This window comes from Grampus griseus (assembly GCF_964374135.1).
Source record: "Grampus griseus genome assembly, chromosome: 5".
Classification (NCBI taxonomy): Eukaryota; Metazoa; Chordata; class Mammalia; order Artiodactyla; family Delphinidae; genus Grampus; species Grampus griseus.
The window spans coordinates 10,404,772-10,423,263 of NC_138998.1; the positions used below are offsets into that span (position 1 = coordinate 10,404,772).

At 37.0% G+C, this 18,492-nt stretch overlaps 1 protein-coding gene across 1 annotated transcript in view; it reads left to right on the plus strand.

The window, feature by feature from the left end:
• The window catches only part of ANKRD28 (ankyrin repeat domain 28), a 123,440-nt gene that overhangs the window by 34,839 nt on the left and 70,109 nt on the right, over nucleotides 1-18,492 (plus strand). The window contains exon 3 of the mRNA XM_082654066.1: nucleotides 6,820-6,898. Coding sequence (XP_082510192.1) covers nucleotides 6,820-6,898 — 79 coding nt within the window. The remainder of the gene's footprint in view (nucleotides 1-6,819; nucleotides 6,899-18,492) is intronic.

Sequence of the window (18,492 nt, forward strand, 5' to 3'; positions counted from 1 at the left end):
AGGATGTTTCTGAACACTTTTTAAAAACTTTATTTTGAAGAAATTATAGATACTCCAGAATTACAGAAATGGTACAGAGAGGATCTTGTGTTTCTATCAACCAGATTCCTCCTATGATGACATCTTACAGTGCATTATCAAAAACAGGAAGTTGATACTGGCATAGTACAACTAATTAGACCACATACCTTTCTTGGGTTTCACCAGTTTTTGCATGCACTCATATGGGGGAGGAGGAGAGGAGTGATGGTAACATCTCTGTGTATAATTCTTTGACATTTTGTCACATGTGTAGATTTGTATAACCGCCAACATGTTCAAGATGCAGAGCTATTGCATCACCACAAACGAACTCCCTCATGTTCCAATCACTTGTGTGTAATGCACCAGTCTACCATTAGCCTGTGGCCCAACCTCAAAGTGGTTAGCAATCACTGGTCTCCTTTAATATGTGTCCTTTTCCCATCTTTCAGAATAATCACTTATAAGCACTAAAGCTGTTTTTCAGTTTGCTTTTATTTGGGGAGGGTGAATAATTTTTTGTAGTCCTAATCATATGCACAAATATCTTTTCAGGGCACCACATGAGAACTGTAAGAAAAATATTTATTTCAGTGGATATAATCAAAAGCTGTGTGATCAAATGAGTTAAATTTTTTGTTTGAGTCTGTTGTGTGTATTTCATAATTCTAGTTGGGATTGTTCTAGAATACAACATGGAGGTATGGTTTCTTTAAAAACCGACTTAATATCTAAGAAACATTTTCTTTTTTTAATGGGCACCTGGACTTGTGAAATGTCTGGTATGGGAAATTACTGAAATGCTTTTCAGCTGATTGAAATGTTATTTTTAATTTTTTAATTTTACTTTTTGAAACATGGTAATAACTCCATATGGTACCAAAGGCCACAAATGGTGAAGAATAACTCTCACACTTCAAACTCTAGTGTCAGAGTTCTTTACCCAGAGGCAATCACTGTATCTTGCGTATACAAGATATCCTTGAGTATCCTTCCGAAGATGTTTTATGCATGTTCAATCCTAGGAGTGTGTAGAACCTTTAGCATATAATTGTTTCGAGGCTGCGTTTTTCATTTAACACTGTGCTTTAGAGATGTTCCATTGATAAGGAACATGAGGGTCTGCTTGTTATTTTAAATTGAAAACATAGTGCGATATTGGGTTGGCCAAAAGGTTCATTTGGTTTTTTCCGTAAGATGGCTCTAGCAGCACTTAGTTGTCTTTAACTTCATTCAAAACAGTTTCGTTAGATTGTATGTGACAGCTGTCATATCAGCGTGCATTCAAAAAAAGGCTTAGCAAAATTGATGAATTTTTGTGTAGCCATTTTAATACTGAAGATGGAAGAAAGAAAGCAACATTTTACATATTACACTTTATTATTTCAAGAAATGTAAAACCGCAACTGAAATGCACAAAAAGATTTGTGCAGGGTGTGGAGAAGGTGCTATGACGGATTGAATGTGTCAAAAGTGGTTTGCAAAGTTTCGTGCTGGAGATTTCTCACTGGATGATGCTCCACGGTCGGGTAGACCAGTTGAAGTTGATAGTGATCAAATCGAAACAATAATGGAGAACAATCAACATTATACCACGCGGGAGAGAGCCAACATACTCAGAATATCCAAACCAGGCATTGCAGTCATCATTTGCACCAGCTTGGTTGTGTGAATCGCTTTAATGCTTGGGTTCCACATAAGTTAAGTGAAAAAAACCTTCTGGACCATATTTCCCTATGCGATTCTCTACTGAAACGTAATGAAAACATTCCATTTTTAAAACAAACTGTGATGGGCGATGAAAAGCGGGTACCGTACAACAATGTGGAATGGAAGAGATTGTGGGGCAAGTGAAATGAACCACCACCAACCACACCAAAGGCCGGGCTTCATCCAAAGAAGGTGATGTGTATATGGTGGGATTGGAAGGGAGTTCTCTATTATGAGCTCCTTCCGGAAAACCAAATGATTAATTCCAAAAAGTACTGCTCCCAATTAGACCAGCTGAAAGCAGCACTTGACAAAAAGCGTCCAGAATTAGTCAACAGAAAATGCATAATCTTCCATCAGGATATTGCAAGACCGCACATTTCTTTGATGACCAGGCAAAAACTGTTACAGCTTGGCTGGGAAGTTCTGATTCATCCGCCGTATTCACCAGACATTGCACGGTCCGATTTCCATTTATTTCGGTGTCTACCAAATTCGCTTAATGGAAAAAATTTCAGTTCTCTGGAAGACTGTAAAAGGCATCTGGAACAGTTCTTTGGTCAAAAAGATAAAAAGTTTTGGGAAGATGGATTTACAAAGTTGCCTGAAAAATGGCAGAAGGTAGTGGAAGAGAACGGTGAATCATTGTTCAATAAAGTTCTTGGTGAAAATGAAAAACCGTCTTTTATTTTTACTTAAAAAAACACTTAAAAAAGGCACTTTTTGGCCCACCCAATATTATGATTTATAATAGGAAATATATATTTGGTCTTTGTTTCTAGCATAGAAAAACCTTTGGCATTTCCTATGAGAGCAACAGTGCCTTTTTTTATGTTAATGAGATGACTTTTGGAAAGCCCCTAAGGGTGGGAGCCCTTGCCTTTGGAGTCAACCATGTGATTAGAGGGTTAGAACTTTTAGTCCCACCCCCGATCTCTGATCTCTGTGGGGGGTGGGGGCGCGAGGGTGGGGGCTGGAGATTGAGTTCAGTTGCCGGAGGTCAGTGATTTAATCAAACATACCTGTGTAGTAGGACCTCCTAAAAACCCAAAAGGAGGGAGTTCAGGGAGCTTCCAGGTTGGTGACCCAGAAATGCTTACACGTTCCACCGTGTCAGGTCCCACACTGTGTGAGGATGGAAGCTGCTTTGTTTGGGATCCCGCCCTGTGTTTCTCTTCATCTGACTGTTGATTCGTCTCTTCCAGTATCCTCTGTAATAAACTGGTAATCTAGTGAGTAAACTGCTTTCCTGGGTCCTGTGAGCCACTCTAGCAAATTGATCAAACCCAAGGAGGCGGTCCGGGGAACCTCGATTTGTAGCCAGTCAGTCAGAGGACCAGTAACAACCTGGACTTGCTCTTGACCTCTGAGGTGGGGTGGGGCCCCCTTCTTGTAGGACTGAACCCTTAACTTGTGGCACCTGATGCTGTCCCCTGGTAGGTGGTGTCAGAATTGTGTTGAGTTGTAGGACGACCAGCTGGTGTTGGAACTTTGCTTGGATGTGTGGGGAAAACCACCCCCCACACACACTTTGGAATTGGATTCAGAGCCCTTACATATTATTTCACAATGTGGATGTGCAGCTCAAAGACCTCTCATCTGAAAAATGTTCATAACTGGTAGTGATAAGCTGATCAAAGTCTGACAGAAGGAAGCATTTTAAATGATCTTTAAGCATTTTGCTGCAACAGTGTGTATTTTCCAGCCGTTAAAAAAAATACTGGTCCAAGGCTTTTTGGAGTCCACTGACAGTTCAATGTTACCTTCCTTGCATAGACCATACCCACAGTGCGTTATCTTTAATTCCCATTTTGGGTTTCTTTAAGTGATGTGAGAATTTAGATACCTAAGAATCAAACTGAGGGCAAAACTTCTCCATATCTTAACTGTTTGCCTTAGTGTTTCAGTTGTCTTGGCCACACCCAATTCAACAGTACTTTTTTTCATAGCTTGCCTTTATTGAGTCTTTATATAGTATTCAACCTACTGATCATAGAAACAATTTGCATTTTTCATTCCTATTTCATCAGTTTAAGTAATATTTTTAAAATTTACATAAATGATTGCAGGTGCAGTTGGCACAAGCAGTTGTGGTAACAAACACGTCTTACCCTGGTAAACATATACCCAGTGGTAGGAGCGAGCATGCAGTGTCTTGGTTGTGGTGGTCTATTAGTCAAAACACATGGTGTGGGCTTCCCTGGTGACGCAGTGGTTGAGAGTCTGCCTGCCCGTGCAGGGGACACGGGTTCGTGCCCCAGTCCGGGAGGATGCCATGTGCTGCAGAGCGGCTGGGCCCGTGAGCCATGGCTGCTGAGCCTGGGTGTCCGGAGCATGTGCTCCGCAGCAGGAGAGGCCACAGCAGTGAGAGGCCTGCGTACCACACACACACACACACACACACACACAAAACACATGGTGTGCCAAATTCACCATTAGTTTTACTCAGGAAACAGAAAATATGATTAATCATGTGATTCAGTTAAATGAAGGTTGGTTAAGAGCTGCTTGTGTTTCATAATTTTAAATAACCACTTCCTTATTGATGGGCATTGAAATTGTTTTCGGCATTTTGCTTCCTATATGATCAGTAAATATACTTAAGTTTTGTTTGCACACACATAGCAATACCTTTATCTTAAAAAAAAATGCCTTGAAGGGGAATTCAGTGTGTATAAGGGAATAGTTATTTTTTCATTCTAATAAATTTTGTTAAAGGGAATCTTAAATGTTTTATTGCATGATTTTCAATATTTAATTGTAGTAAAGTAAAATATGATAGGTAAAGTTTTTTCTTTTAAAATTAACCAATTTATTCCTTAGTTTTTCCTTTCTCCAAATCAAATTAAAGAAAAAAGAAAGTTCATGAGTCATAAAATAATAGATAAATAGTATTTAAGGCATTGAGTCATAGAATTCCAGACATCTCTCACACATAAATGACTCACTTTCTGTGTGTGCTGTGTATGTGGTTTATACTGTGGAATAGATGTGTTCCTCAATTTGAGTGGGTCTGTTCATATTTAAACAGTAGGGAAGTTTGATGTGTTAGTGATTAACAGTGAAAAGCCTTAAGCCAAGGATCTTTTTATTAAATTGACTAAGTTAGGACTCAGCTTTGAATAAAGCCTGATATTTAGTGGTTCTGTGTTAGCTGTTTCAATGACAGTTTGTTCAGTAATTTCTATGCAAACCATTTGTTTGATGGGGTATGTATTAGAATAAAAAACATGGTCTTGTGGAAATTAGTTGGGGTTCGAGAGACAGGAACTCTTCGCTTATTAAAAACATTAATAACGACTATACCAACTATTTTAAGAACAAAAACAGTATCACAAATATATTAAAATTATATGAAGAAATGTATGTAGAGCCAGTTATAATTGTGTTACACATATCTTTCTAATTCCTTTATATACTACAGCTAAACCTTTTTGGAATTGCCTGTGAATATTTTTAACCCTCTTTTTTTTTTTTTTTTTTTTTTTGTGGTATGCGGGCCTCTCACTGTTGTGGCCTCTCCCTTTGCGGAGCACAGGCTCCGGACGCGCAGGCTCAGCGGCCATGGCTCACGGGCCCAGCCGCTCCGCGGCATGTGGGATCTTCCTGGACCAGGGCACAAACCGGTGTCCCTTGCATCGGCAGGCGGACTCTCAACCACTGCACCACCAGGGAAGCCCTAACCCCTCTTTTGACTAGCAGTTTTTTTCCTAATTTATTCTCATTGGCCTAACTATCTTTTCTTTGCATAATTGGGGTTTTGATTGCCAAACTGGAAAATTATTATGACGTGAAAATTTTCATTTTTTTAAATCTTGAAAGTTATAATGTTATCTTAATACAAGAGACCCCAAAACACAATACCTATTTAAATAAGAATTTTATTTCTCTTAATAGTCTAGAAGTTAGTGGTCCAGCTCTTTGTTGGTGGGGCAGCTGTGCTCTACAAGATGATTCAGTACGTTTTGCTTAACAGACTTGTAGGATATTGGCCTGCCTCTGCATGGTCAAAGCCGATACAGTTGCACATGTGCCTTCTAGCCTGAGGGAAGTGGGAAAGTTTTAGTCTAGCTCTGGATTGGTGTCTTTTAGGTTGAAGATGACCTGAAAGTTGTGCCTTTACTTCCACTCACGTACCATTGGTCCACACTAAGTAACAAAACTTCAAGGCATGCTAGGAGTCTATCCTCTTGCTGGTGGGTAAATAACCAGGTAAAACTTTATTCCTATGGACAAAGGGGAAAACGGATAATGGAAAACAACTAATAATCTGGCTCAAAAGCCAGTATCTAAAAAATTGGATGTAAACTTCAAACTGAATATTTCTAAATGAATAGCTTTCTCAGATACAGCCAAGTCAGCAACACTGTTGTAACTTTAGATGAAGTGTAATGTGAATTGAATCCCTGAATGTGACATTACTGTAAGATCTTGCTTCTCAAACTGGAGGACATTGTTGTTTGAGGGGGGAAGTACACACAGCCATGCACTTAGATGTAGCTTCTCTTCCTGGAGGAAGATTTAGAAGACTATGCATAGGATAGGAATATATTTTAGAGCTAAAAACGAAATTGGCAGGACCTTTAAGAAAAAGCTTAGGATTATTTTAAGGGATAATTTCAGATCCCCAGAGATATTTTCTATTTTTGCCACTATAGTCCTGTGGAAACATTTTGATAAGCAAACTTTTTTGTTTGTTAGGGTTTGTTTTAGTTAGTTAGATCAACAATTCTAAACTATGTAAAATTGTGGAAATATATTGGGGGGGTGGGCAAGTACTATGAAGTAAAGGAAATTTTCTTGTGTATACAAGCAGCATAGGCATCTTTATTCAAAGAAAGTCTTAAGTTATTTCTTTGTCATCTTACATTTTTCTTTTATTCTTTGCTGCATTTTATACAATTCTTTTAAGGCCAAAATATATTTTTTAGGCTCTTCTTCTCCTTGCAGAGAAATAATGGGACTTGCAGACTACACTAGAGTTGTGGGAGTAGTAAGCTGTAGTTAATAATGGCTTTTCTTCATTTAAAGTATATTAAAATTAACTTTATATTAAAACTTATGTTCCATCTTTCCTTCTTATCACAGGACAATGAAAAGAGAACTCCACTGCATGCTGCTGCCTATCTTGGAGATGCAGAAATCATTGAATTGCTTATTTTATCTGGTATGGTAAGCTCTGTGTAAGAGCACATCATGCACATTTTGGTCATATTTAATATTTATTAAACCTCATTGACTATTTCTTCATATTTGTTAAACAACCTGAAACTTATTTGTTCATTCTAGAAGTAATGATCTCATATCATGTCCCAGGTACTGTTTTAGTGCTTAGAGTACATTGGAAAACAAGTCACTGCCTTGCGGAGCATATACTCTAAAGAAAAACAGGCTACAAATACAAGTAAATTTTACAGTATGTTAGAAGGAGATAAGTGCTATGGAAAAATGAAAAAGTAGATCAGAATACAGTCAGCCCTCTGTTTTCATGGGTTCTGAATCCATGGATTCAAACAGCCACAGATCAAAAATATTTGGAAAAAATTCCAGAATGTTCCAGAAGGCAGAATTTGAATTTACCATGCACTGGCAACTATTTACATAGCATTTAAATTGTATTAGGTATTATAAGTAATCTAGAGATAATTTAAAGTATACAGAAGAATATGCATAGGTTATATGCAAATACTATGCCATTTTATATAAGAGCTTTGAGCATCTGTAGATTCTGATATCCACAGTGGGTCCTGGAACCAATCCCTTGCAAATGCTGAGGGACAGCTGTAATGGAGTGGGATGAGAATTATATAAGTTGGGTATTATATGGAGTAGTCATACAAGGCCTCATTGACCTCAGAGTTGCTGGGAGATGATAATAGTTCTCCAACGAGGAGGTGATAGTAGCTTGGAGCTAGTACAGCATTGGAGGGGATTAGGAAAGATGTGATTGTAGATATATTTTGAAAATGATGCCAGCAAGATTTATGTCTTTAAATAGCTTGTGTCTAATTCTTTTTGAGGGCCTGTAAAATATATTTTAGGAAATTGTACTTTATTTTTAAATTTCTTCTAACCTGTTCAAGACCTTACAATATGAAATAATGGTAAAACTGTGTCCTATAGAATAGCACCTATGGTGGTCAGACTTCTTGCAGTCCTAAAACAGGCAATCAAAGGGAGTTTAGAAATATTTTTGTTGTATCCAGATGATCGTAAGTGATATTTATTGAAAAAGGATGCCTATGTTTGAATTGTGCTTATGTTGCCAGATTGCACAGATATATGCATAATGCAATTGGAGAGATAGTATCATTCCTTTGATATTTGGGAGAAGGAGCACTGAGAGAAATTTTGAGTGAAAATCCTCTTAAATAGTAGCCTGAATAGAATTTTGCCATTATAAATTAATAAAGTTTTTTAAATGTGGTTTTTATAACAAATTGCATGATCTTATAGAATTACAGTCACTTATGGACCAAGCTAATATTCTTGTATTAGTTTCTTTATGAATAACTTTATCAGTGACATACTTCCTTGAAGATGTCTGTTCCTCTATGGATGCTAGCTCACTAGTTTTCAGCTGAAATTTACTAGAGGTAAGAACTGAGGAGGTTCAAGAGAAAAATAATGCTTCCTCTTAATTGAGGCATATTCTGCTTTAATAATATATCCAGGACCAGATGGCTTCACAGGTGAATTCTACCAAACATTTAAAGAAGAGTTAATACCTATCTTTCTCAAACTGTTCCAAAATTTGAAGAGGAAGGAATGCTTCCAACCTCATTTGAGGTCAGCATTACCCTGATACCAAAATCAGAAAAAGACACTACAATAAAAGGAAGTTACACCACAATTTCCCAGATGAACATAGATGCAAAAATCTTTAATAAAATATTAATAAACTAAATTCAACAATACGTTAAAAGGATCATACCTCATGATCAAGTGGAATTTATTACAGGGATGCAAGGATGGTTCAGCTTCCACAAATCAATCAATGTGATACACGCCTTAACAAAATGAGGCTAAAAATCATATGATCATCTCAATAGATGTAGAAAGAGCATTTGACAAAATTCAACACCTACTCATGGTAAAAACTCTGAACAAAGTAAGTATAGAGGGACTATACCTCAACATAATAAAGTCCATATATGGCAAGCCCACAGCAAACATACTTAAAGCTGAAAAGCTGAAACCTTTTCCTCTGAAATCAGGGGCATGGTGAGAATACCCAGTCTGATCACTTTTTCAGCAGTCCTAGAAGTCCTAGCCATAGCAGTTAGGCAAGAAAAATAAATTAAAAGTGTTCAGATTGGAAAGGAAGAAGTAAACTGTCTCTTTTTGCAGGTGACTTATTACATATAGAAAACTATAAAGACTCCATCAAAAAACTATTAGAAATGATAAACAATTTTAGTAAAGTTGCAGGATCCAAAATCAATATACAAAAATCTGTGTGCTTGTATATACTAATAACTATCAGAAAGAGAAATTAATAAAATAGTTCCATTTATGATTGCATCAAAAAGAGTAAAATACTTAGGAATAAATTTAACCAAGGAAGTGAAAGAGCTGTACACTGAAAACTATAAGACATTGATGAAAGAAATTGAGGAAGGCACAAAGAAATGGAAAGATATTCCATGCTTGTGGATTGGAAGAATTAATATTGTTAAAATGTCAATACTACCCAAAGCAACCTACAGGTTCAGTGCAATCCCTGTCAAAATTCCAGTGGCATTTTTCACAGAAGTAGAATAAAACAATCCTAAAATATGTATGGAACCACAAAGACCCAAGTAGCCAAAGCATTCTTGAGAAAGAACATTAAAACTGGAGCTTCCTGATTTTTAAACTGTATTACAGAGCTGTAATAATCAAAACAGTATAGTATTGGCATAAAAACAGACACAGAGATCAGTGGAACAAAAGAGAGCCCCAAAATAAACTTGTGCATGTTGTGATCGATTAAGGCAAAGGAGCTAAGAATAGACAATGGGGAAAGGACCATCTCTTCAATAAATGGTGGTGGGAAAACTGGGCAACTATCTTACACCATACACAAAAATCAACTCAAAATGGGTTAAAGACTTGAACATAAGACCCCAAATCATAAAACTCATAGAAGAAAACATACAAGGTAAGCTCCTTGGACTCAGTCTTGGCGATGATATTTTAGATTTGACACTAAAAACAAAGAAAACAAAATCAGATATAACAAGTGGGACTATATCAAACAACAAAGCTTCTTTCTGCATAGCAAAGGAAACCAACAAAATGAAAAGGCAACCTACAGAACAGGAGAAAGTAATGTGCAAATTATATATCTAATAAGGGATTGATATCCAAAATATATAAAGAACTCATATAACTCAGTAGCAAAAAACAGACAAACCAATCTGGTTAAAAGTCAGCCAGAGGGACTGAATACACATTTTTCCAAAGAAGACAGAGATATGGCCAAAGGTACATGAAAAAGTGCTCAACATCACTAATCATCAGGGAAGTGCAAAGCAAAACCACAATGAGATACCACCTCATACTTGTTAGAATGGCTATCATTAAAAAAAAGAAACAAGCATTAACAAGTATTAGTAGGGATGTAGAGAAAAGGAAAACCCCTGTTGGTGGGAATATAAATTGGTATAGCCACCGCGGAAAACAGTATGGAGGTTCCTCAAAAAATTAAAAATAGAACTGCCATATATGATCCAGCAAACCCACTTCTGTGTGTATATCCAAAGGAAACAAAATTACCGTCTCAAAGAGATACAGGCATGTTCATTGCAGCATTATTCACAATAGCCAAGACATGGAAACAACCTAAATGTGTGTCAATGGATGAATAAAGATGATGTGGTAAATGCATACATTGAAATATTATTTGGCTGTAAAAAAAGAAGCAAATCCTGCCATTTGCAGCAATATGGATGGACCTTGAGGGCATTATGCTAAATGAAATAAGTCAGAGAAAGACAAATAATTCATAATCTCACTTCTTACATGTGGAATCTACAAAAACCAAATTGATAGAAACAGAGAATAGATTGGTTGTTGCCAGAGGTAGACAAGTGGGGGGTGGAGGAAATGAGTAAAGGTGGTCAAATGGTACAAACTTCTAGTTATAAGATAGTTCTGGGGATGCAAGCTTAAAAATCTCATCACAAGAAAAAAATTTTAACTATGTGAGGTGATGGATGTTAACTTATTGTAGTAATCATTTCTATATTATATGTCATATCATTTTGTTCTACATCTTAAACTAATATAATGTTATATGTTAATTATATAATAAAACTGGGGGGAAAATAATGATCACCCAGAACAGTAGTCTTCAAACAGTATGTGTACACTCTTGAGGTTCTGTAGTGGTGTTTCACGGGTTCTGCTTAAATTTGGTTTGAATGCCATGGTTGTTGAGGCCCAAGTTATACACTAATTTACATACCCCGATTTCAAAATAGCCTTATAATTGTATTGAATGAATTTTTAGTAAGTTATAAATTAGAATTGAAACTAAGTGTTTTACCTGATAATTCCCTAAAGAAGAGAATTAAATACATGAACGGGAAAGTAGACAACAACATTAGGCTAATTTGTTTGTAATTAGTAATGAAAATTGTTACTGAAAAGTTTAGGGTAGACTGTTCTTACCCTTCATGTTAGTTACCAATGACATGTTACAATAGTAATTAGGTTAACTTTAGTGTAATCTTAAGAAAATTAAGCAATGTGAAATAATAATCTCCATTTAGCTCTTGCATTATACAAAAGTCATGGTATGCTCCAATAAGAACACACAATAAAGTAAATTACTATAATTTCATATTATAAAAACTACTTTGGTATCCATGGCAAGGAATAAATAGTTCCTAAAATATTTCTCTAAAACGAAAAGTGAAGAATATAAAGAAATTGATCGTTCCTTAGAGCCGTGTACTTCGATGTTCATGGATGTTTATGTTTCAGGTTTTGGTGGTTTTCTGATTTACTGTGGTGAGAAGTTAGGAAGTAACGTTTTGTAATTTGTTTCACTCTTGTGTTTCCATTGTCAAGAATTACGATGTTACAGTTTAATTTGTAATCATAATTCCCGCTGTTTTATCACACACACTCTGTCCTTATTCATAGCTTCTCTATTCCCAGGTTTTAAAATTTTGATGTCTCTTGGTTAAATAGACCTCATCATCAAGTAGTTTTTGTTTTTATATTTTCTGTAAGAGCTCATGGATATTGTATTCTGTGGTATCTTATTTATTTTGGACCATTTCTTTTTTTTTATTTAGTTGAAGGGTAGATAAGCTAGTTATAAAATTCTCAATTTATGCTTTTTCCTTTCAATATTGTAGATGTTACTCCACTGTCTTCTAGCGAGTGAAAGTCTTGAATTGAGCTCCTCTCTGCTTACATTCCATCCCCCCATTACACTTTCCACCACCATAGTCCATTCTCTTCTGCCTGGATGCCTGTAGGATTCAATTCTTTATCCCTGAAATTCATGCTAACTTTCCTAGGCTAAATCTCTTGATTCTTTTTGCTAGGGCATTATGTGAATGTACACTTTTAGTTTTGAAATTCGGATTTTTATTTCATTTATATCTTTCATTGCATCTTTACATGTTTTATTTCCGTGTGTTTTTCTGTCAGTAAATTTTTGTGCAGTGTGTTTTGCTACTAAAATGGATATCCTTCATCTGTCTTTATCAGCTATTTTCTGATTGTAATTTTGTCTTTAAATTTAGTTTTAAGTTATTTCCTTTTACCTATCCTTCATTCATTCAACAAATACTTAATGAGCCTGGCTGCATAGCAGGTACCATTCTAGGTGCTGTGGTAGAGCAGTGAATAAAATAAATGAAGTCCCAGGCTTTATGGAGTTTATGTTTTAATGGGGGAGATAGTAGCAAGTTAATATATAGTTTGTCATGTGTTGATAATTGCTATGGAAAAATTAAAGGAATGGTATGTTGGGTGGGGATCAGTTGCTATTTTGTGTTGGGTTATCAGGAAAGGATTCAGTGACATTCGAGGAGATAAGCAAATATGGAAGCGAGCCTTGCATATGGTGCAGATGTTTACTGGAAATTAAGAGATTAGCAAGAACAAACACCGTGAGGTGTAGCATGTTTGGAGGCAAGTGAAAAAAGCAGTAGGAGGTAAAGCAGAGGTTGGGGGTGTTCCAGGTAAATACCTGCTTTGGCCCTTAAAGTGATGTGGAAAACCAATGGGGAGTTTTAGGTGGAGGGACAGAGGCTGACCTAGTTTTTTAAAGATTCACTCTGGCTGTGGCTTCAGATTCTTGACTGTGTTGTAAGACATGTCTGCTCTGCTTTTTGTTGTCTCTAGGCTTTTATCTTTGATTGCTTTATTTTCCTTTTCTCTTTCCTGATCTGCCAGCTCTCATCTCTTTGCATTGTTTTACCTCTTTCTTGGAGCTTTTCTTTGAGGTCTCTGTTCAGAACTTAATTTCTCTGAAGTTGTGTATAAAGAGTAGTTCACAAATTCTTCCTCTCCTTTCCTGGGATAATTTCTTTCAAATATATTTACCTATTAACTGTATTCTGCTCAGTTTACTCTGCTTTTGTATATTTTTGCTCTAGTCCTGTGCTGAATCCTTTAAGGTTTTTTTTTTTTTTTTTTTTTGGCCACACCATGCAGCTTGTGGGATCTTAGTTCCCCTACCAGGGATTGAACCCGGGCTGTTAGCAGTGAAAGCGTGGAGTCCTAACCACTGGACTGCCATTATATATCATTGAGGAATATGCTTTTTCCAGAACATCTGTTTGGAGTAGGGAGGGGCAAAAAACGCCTCATAGATTAACTGTGTGGTTTCCTTTACTCATAGAACTACCTGTTAGATCTGTGGGAAAGAACTACAAGACAGAGCTGCCAAAGTAAACTATGAAAAACCTGACAAACTTTTCATCTTAAGTATTGGCATATCCCAATGATCTGTACTGTTCTAAGGTGCGATGGCTTAGGAGTGAATATGATTTGAACCTAATACATTTTTAGAGGGTGTCAAATTCAGAACCAGGCAGATCCATTGCCTGACCCTAAACACGGTCCTAAAGTAAATCGCTTGAGGAAATTGGATCCCAAAGATTACAGGTGGGGAATTTTGAAGTGTGTCCATATTTCATTGGAGATCAAAGAAGCCTAACTAAAAGAATTGTGGGCTGACTCACATGATAGCTTCTTTTTGAAAAGGCTGTTTTATCTTGAAGATTATGAGTTTGGAGGAACTAAGGTGATTGGCAGTGGAAAGAATCAGAACATTCGAAATTCCTTAAAAATTTATTGATTTAAATAACTTTGTGTTACACATAATTAAAAAAAAAAACCTTTAAAAAATGAATAATGAAGATTCTTGCTTGATCTCTCCTGTAGCACAGCCTTACCTTGTTCTTCTGTGTTATAAAGGGAGAGTCTCCGGTGGATGACCTCTAGATCATCTAAAAGGGTGTTAGATAGGGATTCTAGGACACAAACAATGGAGAGAAGGGGGCAAAAGGACATTCACACAAACACGCTCTTTTAATCGAATTGGTAGCCTTCCTGAAGAAACTTCACTTGATGTCCATGATGCATTTTTAAGATTCATGGATGAGGGGTATAACTTTTGACATGTTATATGTAATCAAACAAGTGAATCCTTCCGTAGAATCTATATAGTAACACTAGAGTCTAGTAGAATTACTCTTACAATTATTATTGAATGGAGCAAAGTAATTGGAAGCAGTGAGTGCTTACTATATCTCAAGTACTGTGTTAAATTTAGCTTTTTCATTTATGACCTCATTTTATCCTCAACTCTGAAGGTATTATTATAGATAAAGGAAGCGAAAGCATTTAGAGATGTGATAACTGGCTGAAAGTTATACTGCTAATAAAAGCTAGAGCCAGCATAGTAAGTCAGACCCAGGCTATCTGACTGTGGAGTTCAGGCTATCTGACTCTTAACTCTGCTGCAGTCTGAACTGTGCTCCCCTCTACACTCTACCCACCCCCATCTACTTAGCATTTAGTAAAATTTGTATAGAAAATAACTTTTGTTGAAGAACTTCTGTTTTAAGGACTAAATTTACTGGCTGCCTAAATATAGATATTTTTATGGGAGCTATTCGTGTAATGCTTATATTTTTCAAACATAGGTTTACCAGTACCTCAGGCTGTTTATAGCATGTGTTAGGTGGCTAAATAATGTGTTGTATTAATCATTTAATTGGCCTTTTATAGAAAATAAAGTTCTTAATAAGGAAATATGTATACTGTGTTTCTGGTAATAAGAATTAGACCTAAAGTGTGTGACGTTTGAAAGACTGCAGTGTTGGTATATAAGTTTACTAGGGCTGCCATCACAAATTACTACAAGATGAATGGCTTAAACAACAAAATTTATTTTCTCACAGTTCTGGAAGCTGGAAGTACAAGATCAAGGTGTTGGCAGAGTCAGTTTCTTCTGAAAGCTGTGAGAGAAGGATCTGTTCTAGGACTTTCTCCTTGGCTTGTAGATGACCGCCTTCTTGTGTCTTCCATCGGTACATGTCTATGTCCAAATTTCTAATGCTTATAAGGATCCAGTCATATTGCATTAGGGCCCATGCTAAAAAAAAAAACACCTCATTTTAACTTAATTACCTCTGTGAAGACCCTGAGGTGCTGGGGTTAGGACTTCAGCATATGAATTTGGTGGTGGGGACACAGTTCAACCGACAATATCTATATATCCATAACACCCTCTTAAATGATACAGTGCACTAGCTTGGTGGTAGGGGGGGTGGTCTAGCATCACAGGTGGAAAAGTGGAAATGTACTTGCTTTTTGCTCATTCTTCTCCCAACCTGAAAACGGAATCTGAAGCTTTTGCCACTGATTTTGGTAGACAGCCAAAGGAAAGCATTATTTCCAGTTTGGGAAGAGTGCTAAAAGTACTTGGCTCCTGGCCCAGCTCACTGTATAGGGACTATCTCCTCTGTGGCTTAGGAGCAGAGAAAAAAACTATGCTCTGCAAACAGAAGTTTTAGAAAATTATTAGTGGGACTATAATTATTACAAACAAATAGGAAAATAGAAATAATTTTAATAGCATTAAATCTCAGGTACTTCGCCTAGATCAGAGGCTGATAGACTTTTTATGTGAAGGGTCATACAGACACACTGGCAACTACTCATCTCTACTCCTGTGATGCGAAAGCTACTTATTTAACACGTAAGTGAATAGGTGTAGCTATGTTGCAGTAAAACTTTATTTAAAAATAGGTGGCTGGCAGTCTGTGGGCTGTAATTTGAAGATCCCTGGCATTGATTATAAAGATATTATCTTACCTATTTAATGTTAAAGTAAGGCAAGGTATTTAATAAGCATGAAATAACTTATTCTGAGTATTTCAAAATAGGGTAGAATATTATCACTGGAAATGGATCGTAGAGATCATTTACCACAGCTCTTATTTTACTGATAACTGAGGTTCAAAAATCAAAGAATTGGCAGATCTTGGTGAGTGATCAGATTAGGGAGAAAGCAGGTGAATTAGTCTTCTTGCGGAATGAGACCTAGAGTCACATGGGACACTTGTGATTTGGTGCCTGACTTTGTAGAGCTCAGAAACAGGTGCTCCCTGTGTTCTTTTAACCTGGGGCCTAGCCTCCCTTGAGAGAGAGACAGACAGAGACGCGCATGGGCATGCACACACAAGGATTATTATTACCAAAATGAAGGCGTAGGCATATGAGGAGCAGTCCCAGGTCACACAGCCTGCTGATTACAGAGCCATTATTAGATCACAGGTCTTACTCCTGGGCTCCATCCGCTGACCCCTGACTGCCTCCTCATATGTCCAGACCTCTTTTCAGCTACATTGCTGGCAAGAGCCCAGGCTAGACTGATAAAAGTGAACCAGATTTTTTTATTTTTTAAAATTACTTTCGTTTTATCTCTAAATGTAGTAGACATGTATCTAATTTTGGAAGAAATTTTACCTTAAATATGTTTTTTCTTTTAAAAAGCTATTGTTTCAGAATATATTTTATATGTGTGAATTAGTAAATGAAAAGATTGGGTGAAAGGAAGAAGGTTATCTGGATTTTTCTGTATAATCTAACTGTGGTATCAAATGGATACAACCAAGCTGTTTGGATGACCCTGCAGTTGATTTTTGCTTGCTTGTTTTCTTTTTGCTTTTAACGTATTGGAAATCTGATCACATCTCTGTTCTGGAAAGGTGAATCCAAATTCAGATATTTGATGAGACGTAGGTTCTGGCTGCTTGTTCTTCTTCAGGGAAAGCTCAGTTGATGTACATTTGATAGATTTGTGGGTGAAAGGGAGTCTAGTAAAGACAGTCTTTGATTTATACAGTGGGGCATAACAACCTTGGGTTTTTCTAGATACTCTGCTAGCACTCAGGAGGCTTTCTTTGGGTGTCAGTTTGCAGTGGTCATCAGTGACATCATCCGCAAATTGCTGTCTTGTCTGCAGCTTCCACAGCAGTGCTTCTCCTACCACAGGGTCTCCCGGTAGCCTGACTGCAGCAATTGAGATGGCGCTGCTATTTTATGTTCTTTCCTGTTTTAATGATTAGGAAATAGTAAAGAAATTAATCTTTTCTTGAGAGAAACTTAAGTCTTGTGACTTAAGATCATCCTTTGGAATCACAAATATTATACTCTGCCAGGTAGAGAGCCTGTGATGATGCTACTGGAGCTGTTACATTTGGTTTTATTTCTCTCTAGGAAGACTATTTTGTGTTTTCAGTGGATAGGATTTCTTTCTTTTCCTGCCCTCCCTCCCTCCCTCTTCGTTCTCTCCCTCCCCATCTTCCCCTTTCCCACTCTCTCCCCTTCCCCCTAGGTCTGTTCCCCTCCCCCTCTTCCTCCTCTCTGTCTCCCTCCATCCCCCGCCTCTCTCTCCCTCTCCCCTCCCCATCTCCTTCTCTCTCTCCCTCCCCTCTCCTTCTCTTTTTCCTGTCTTCATCTTCTTTGTGGCTAGTTTTCAGCTGTTGGATTAGTTACTTTACTCTGGAAATGTCTTTTCCATTACTGGAATTACTTTGTAGTGTGTATATGAATATGTAGCTAATTTTGGAGCTCTGTGTGGAACAGAAGTCTGGTTACCTTCAGAGAGCTCACATGAGATGAGCTCTGGTAGCCTGGACGTCTGATGTGCACTGCCATGTTTATTGTTCTTAAGCCATTTTTCATTGTGCAGCCAACTGCTGCTCTTATAATGGACCTTGCTATGCCATGTTCGTCTGTTAATATATAAGGCACATACTAATTTACCCATGTGGGCAGGGGAGATATTTGTTGTATTGTGTCCTTAGAGATAGCTCAACCATTACTCACATACTTGACCTTTAATTTCCAAGGAATTAAAATATCTGATTAGTGTTACTAGAAGATGACTTAACACAAGTGTCTTCTGAGATGGGATATGATTAGATGTCTAAAATTCCATTGTGCTGATCTTCCTGCAGTTAAGTATCTTTAGAATCTTTAAAAAAGAGCAAGCCAAATTTTTTATCAAGTTGTCTACTAGTTGCAAGTGGCAGCATGATGTGTCCTCGTTAAGCCACTAGTGGATTATTTGTTATAGTCACTCATGTTTTTGATAAAATTAACTTTGAATTTTTTATTAAAAGAGAAAGAAAGACGATTTAATTAATTAGTTAATTATTGTAACTTAAAATGGAAGAATGAAGCAAGCAGGTTTTTTACTTTGGGCTGCCAAATGCACCATAAATATTAGATTTTCTT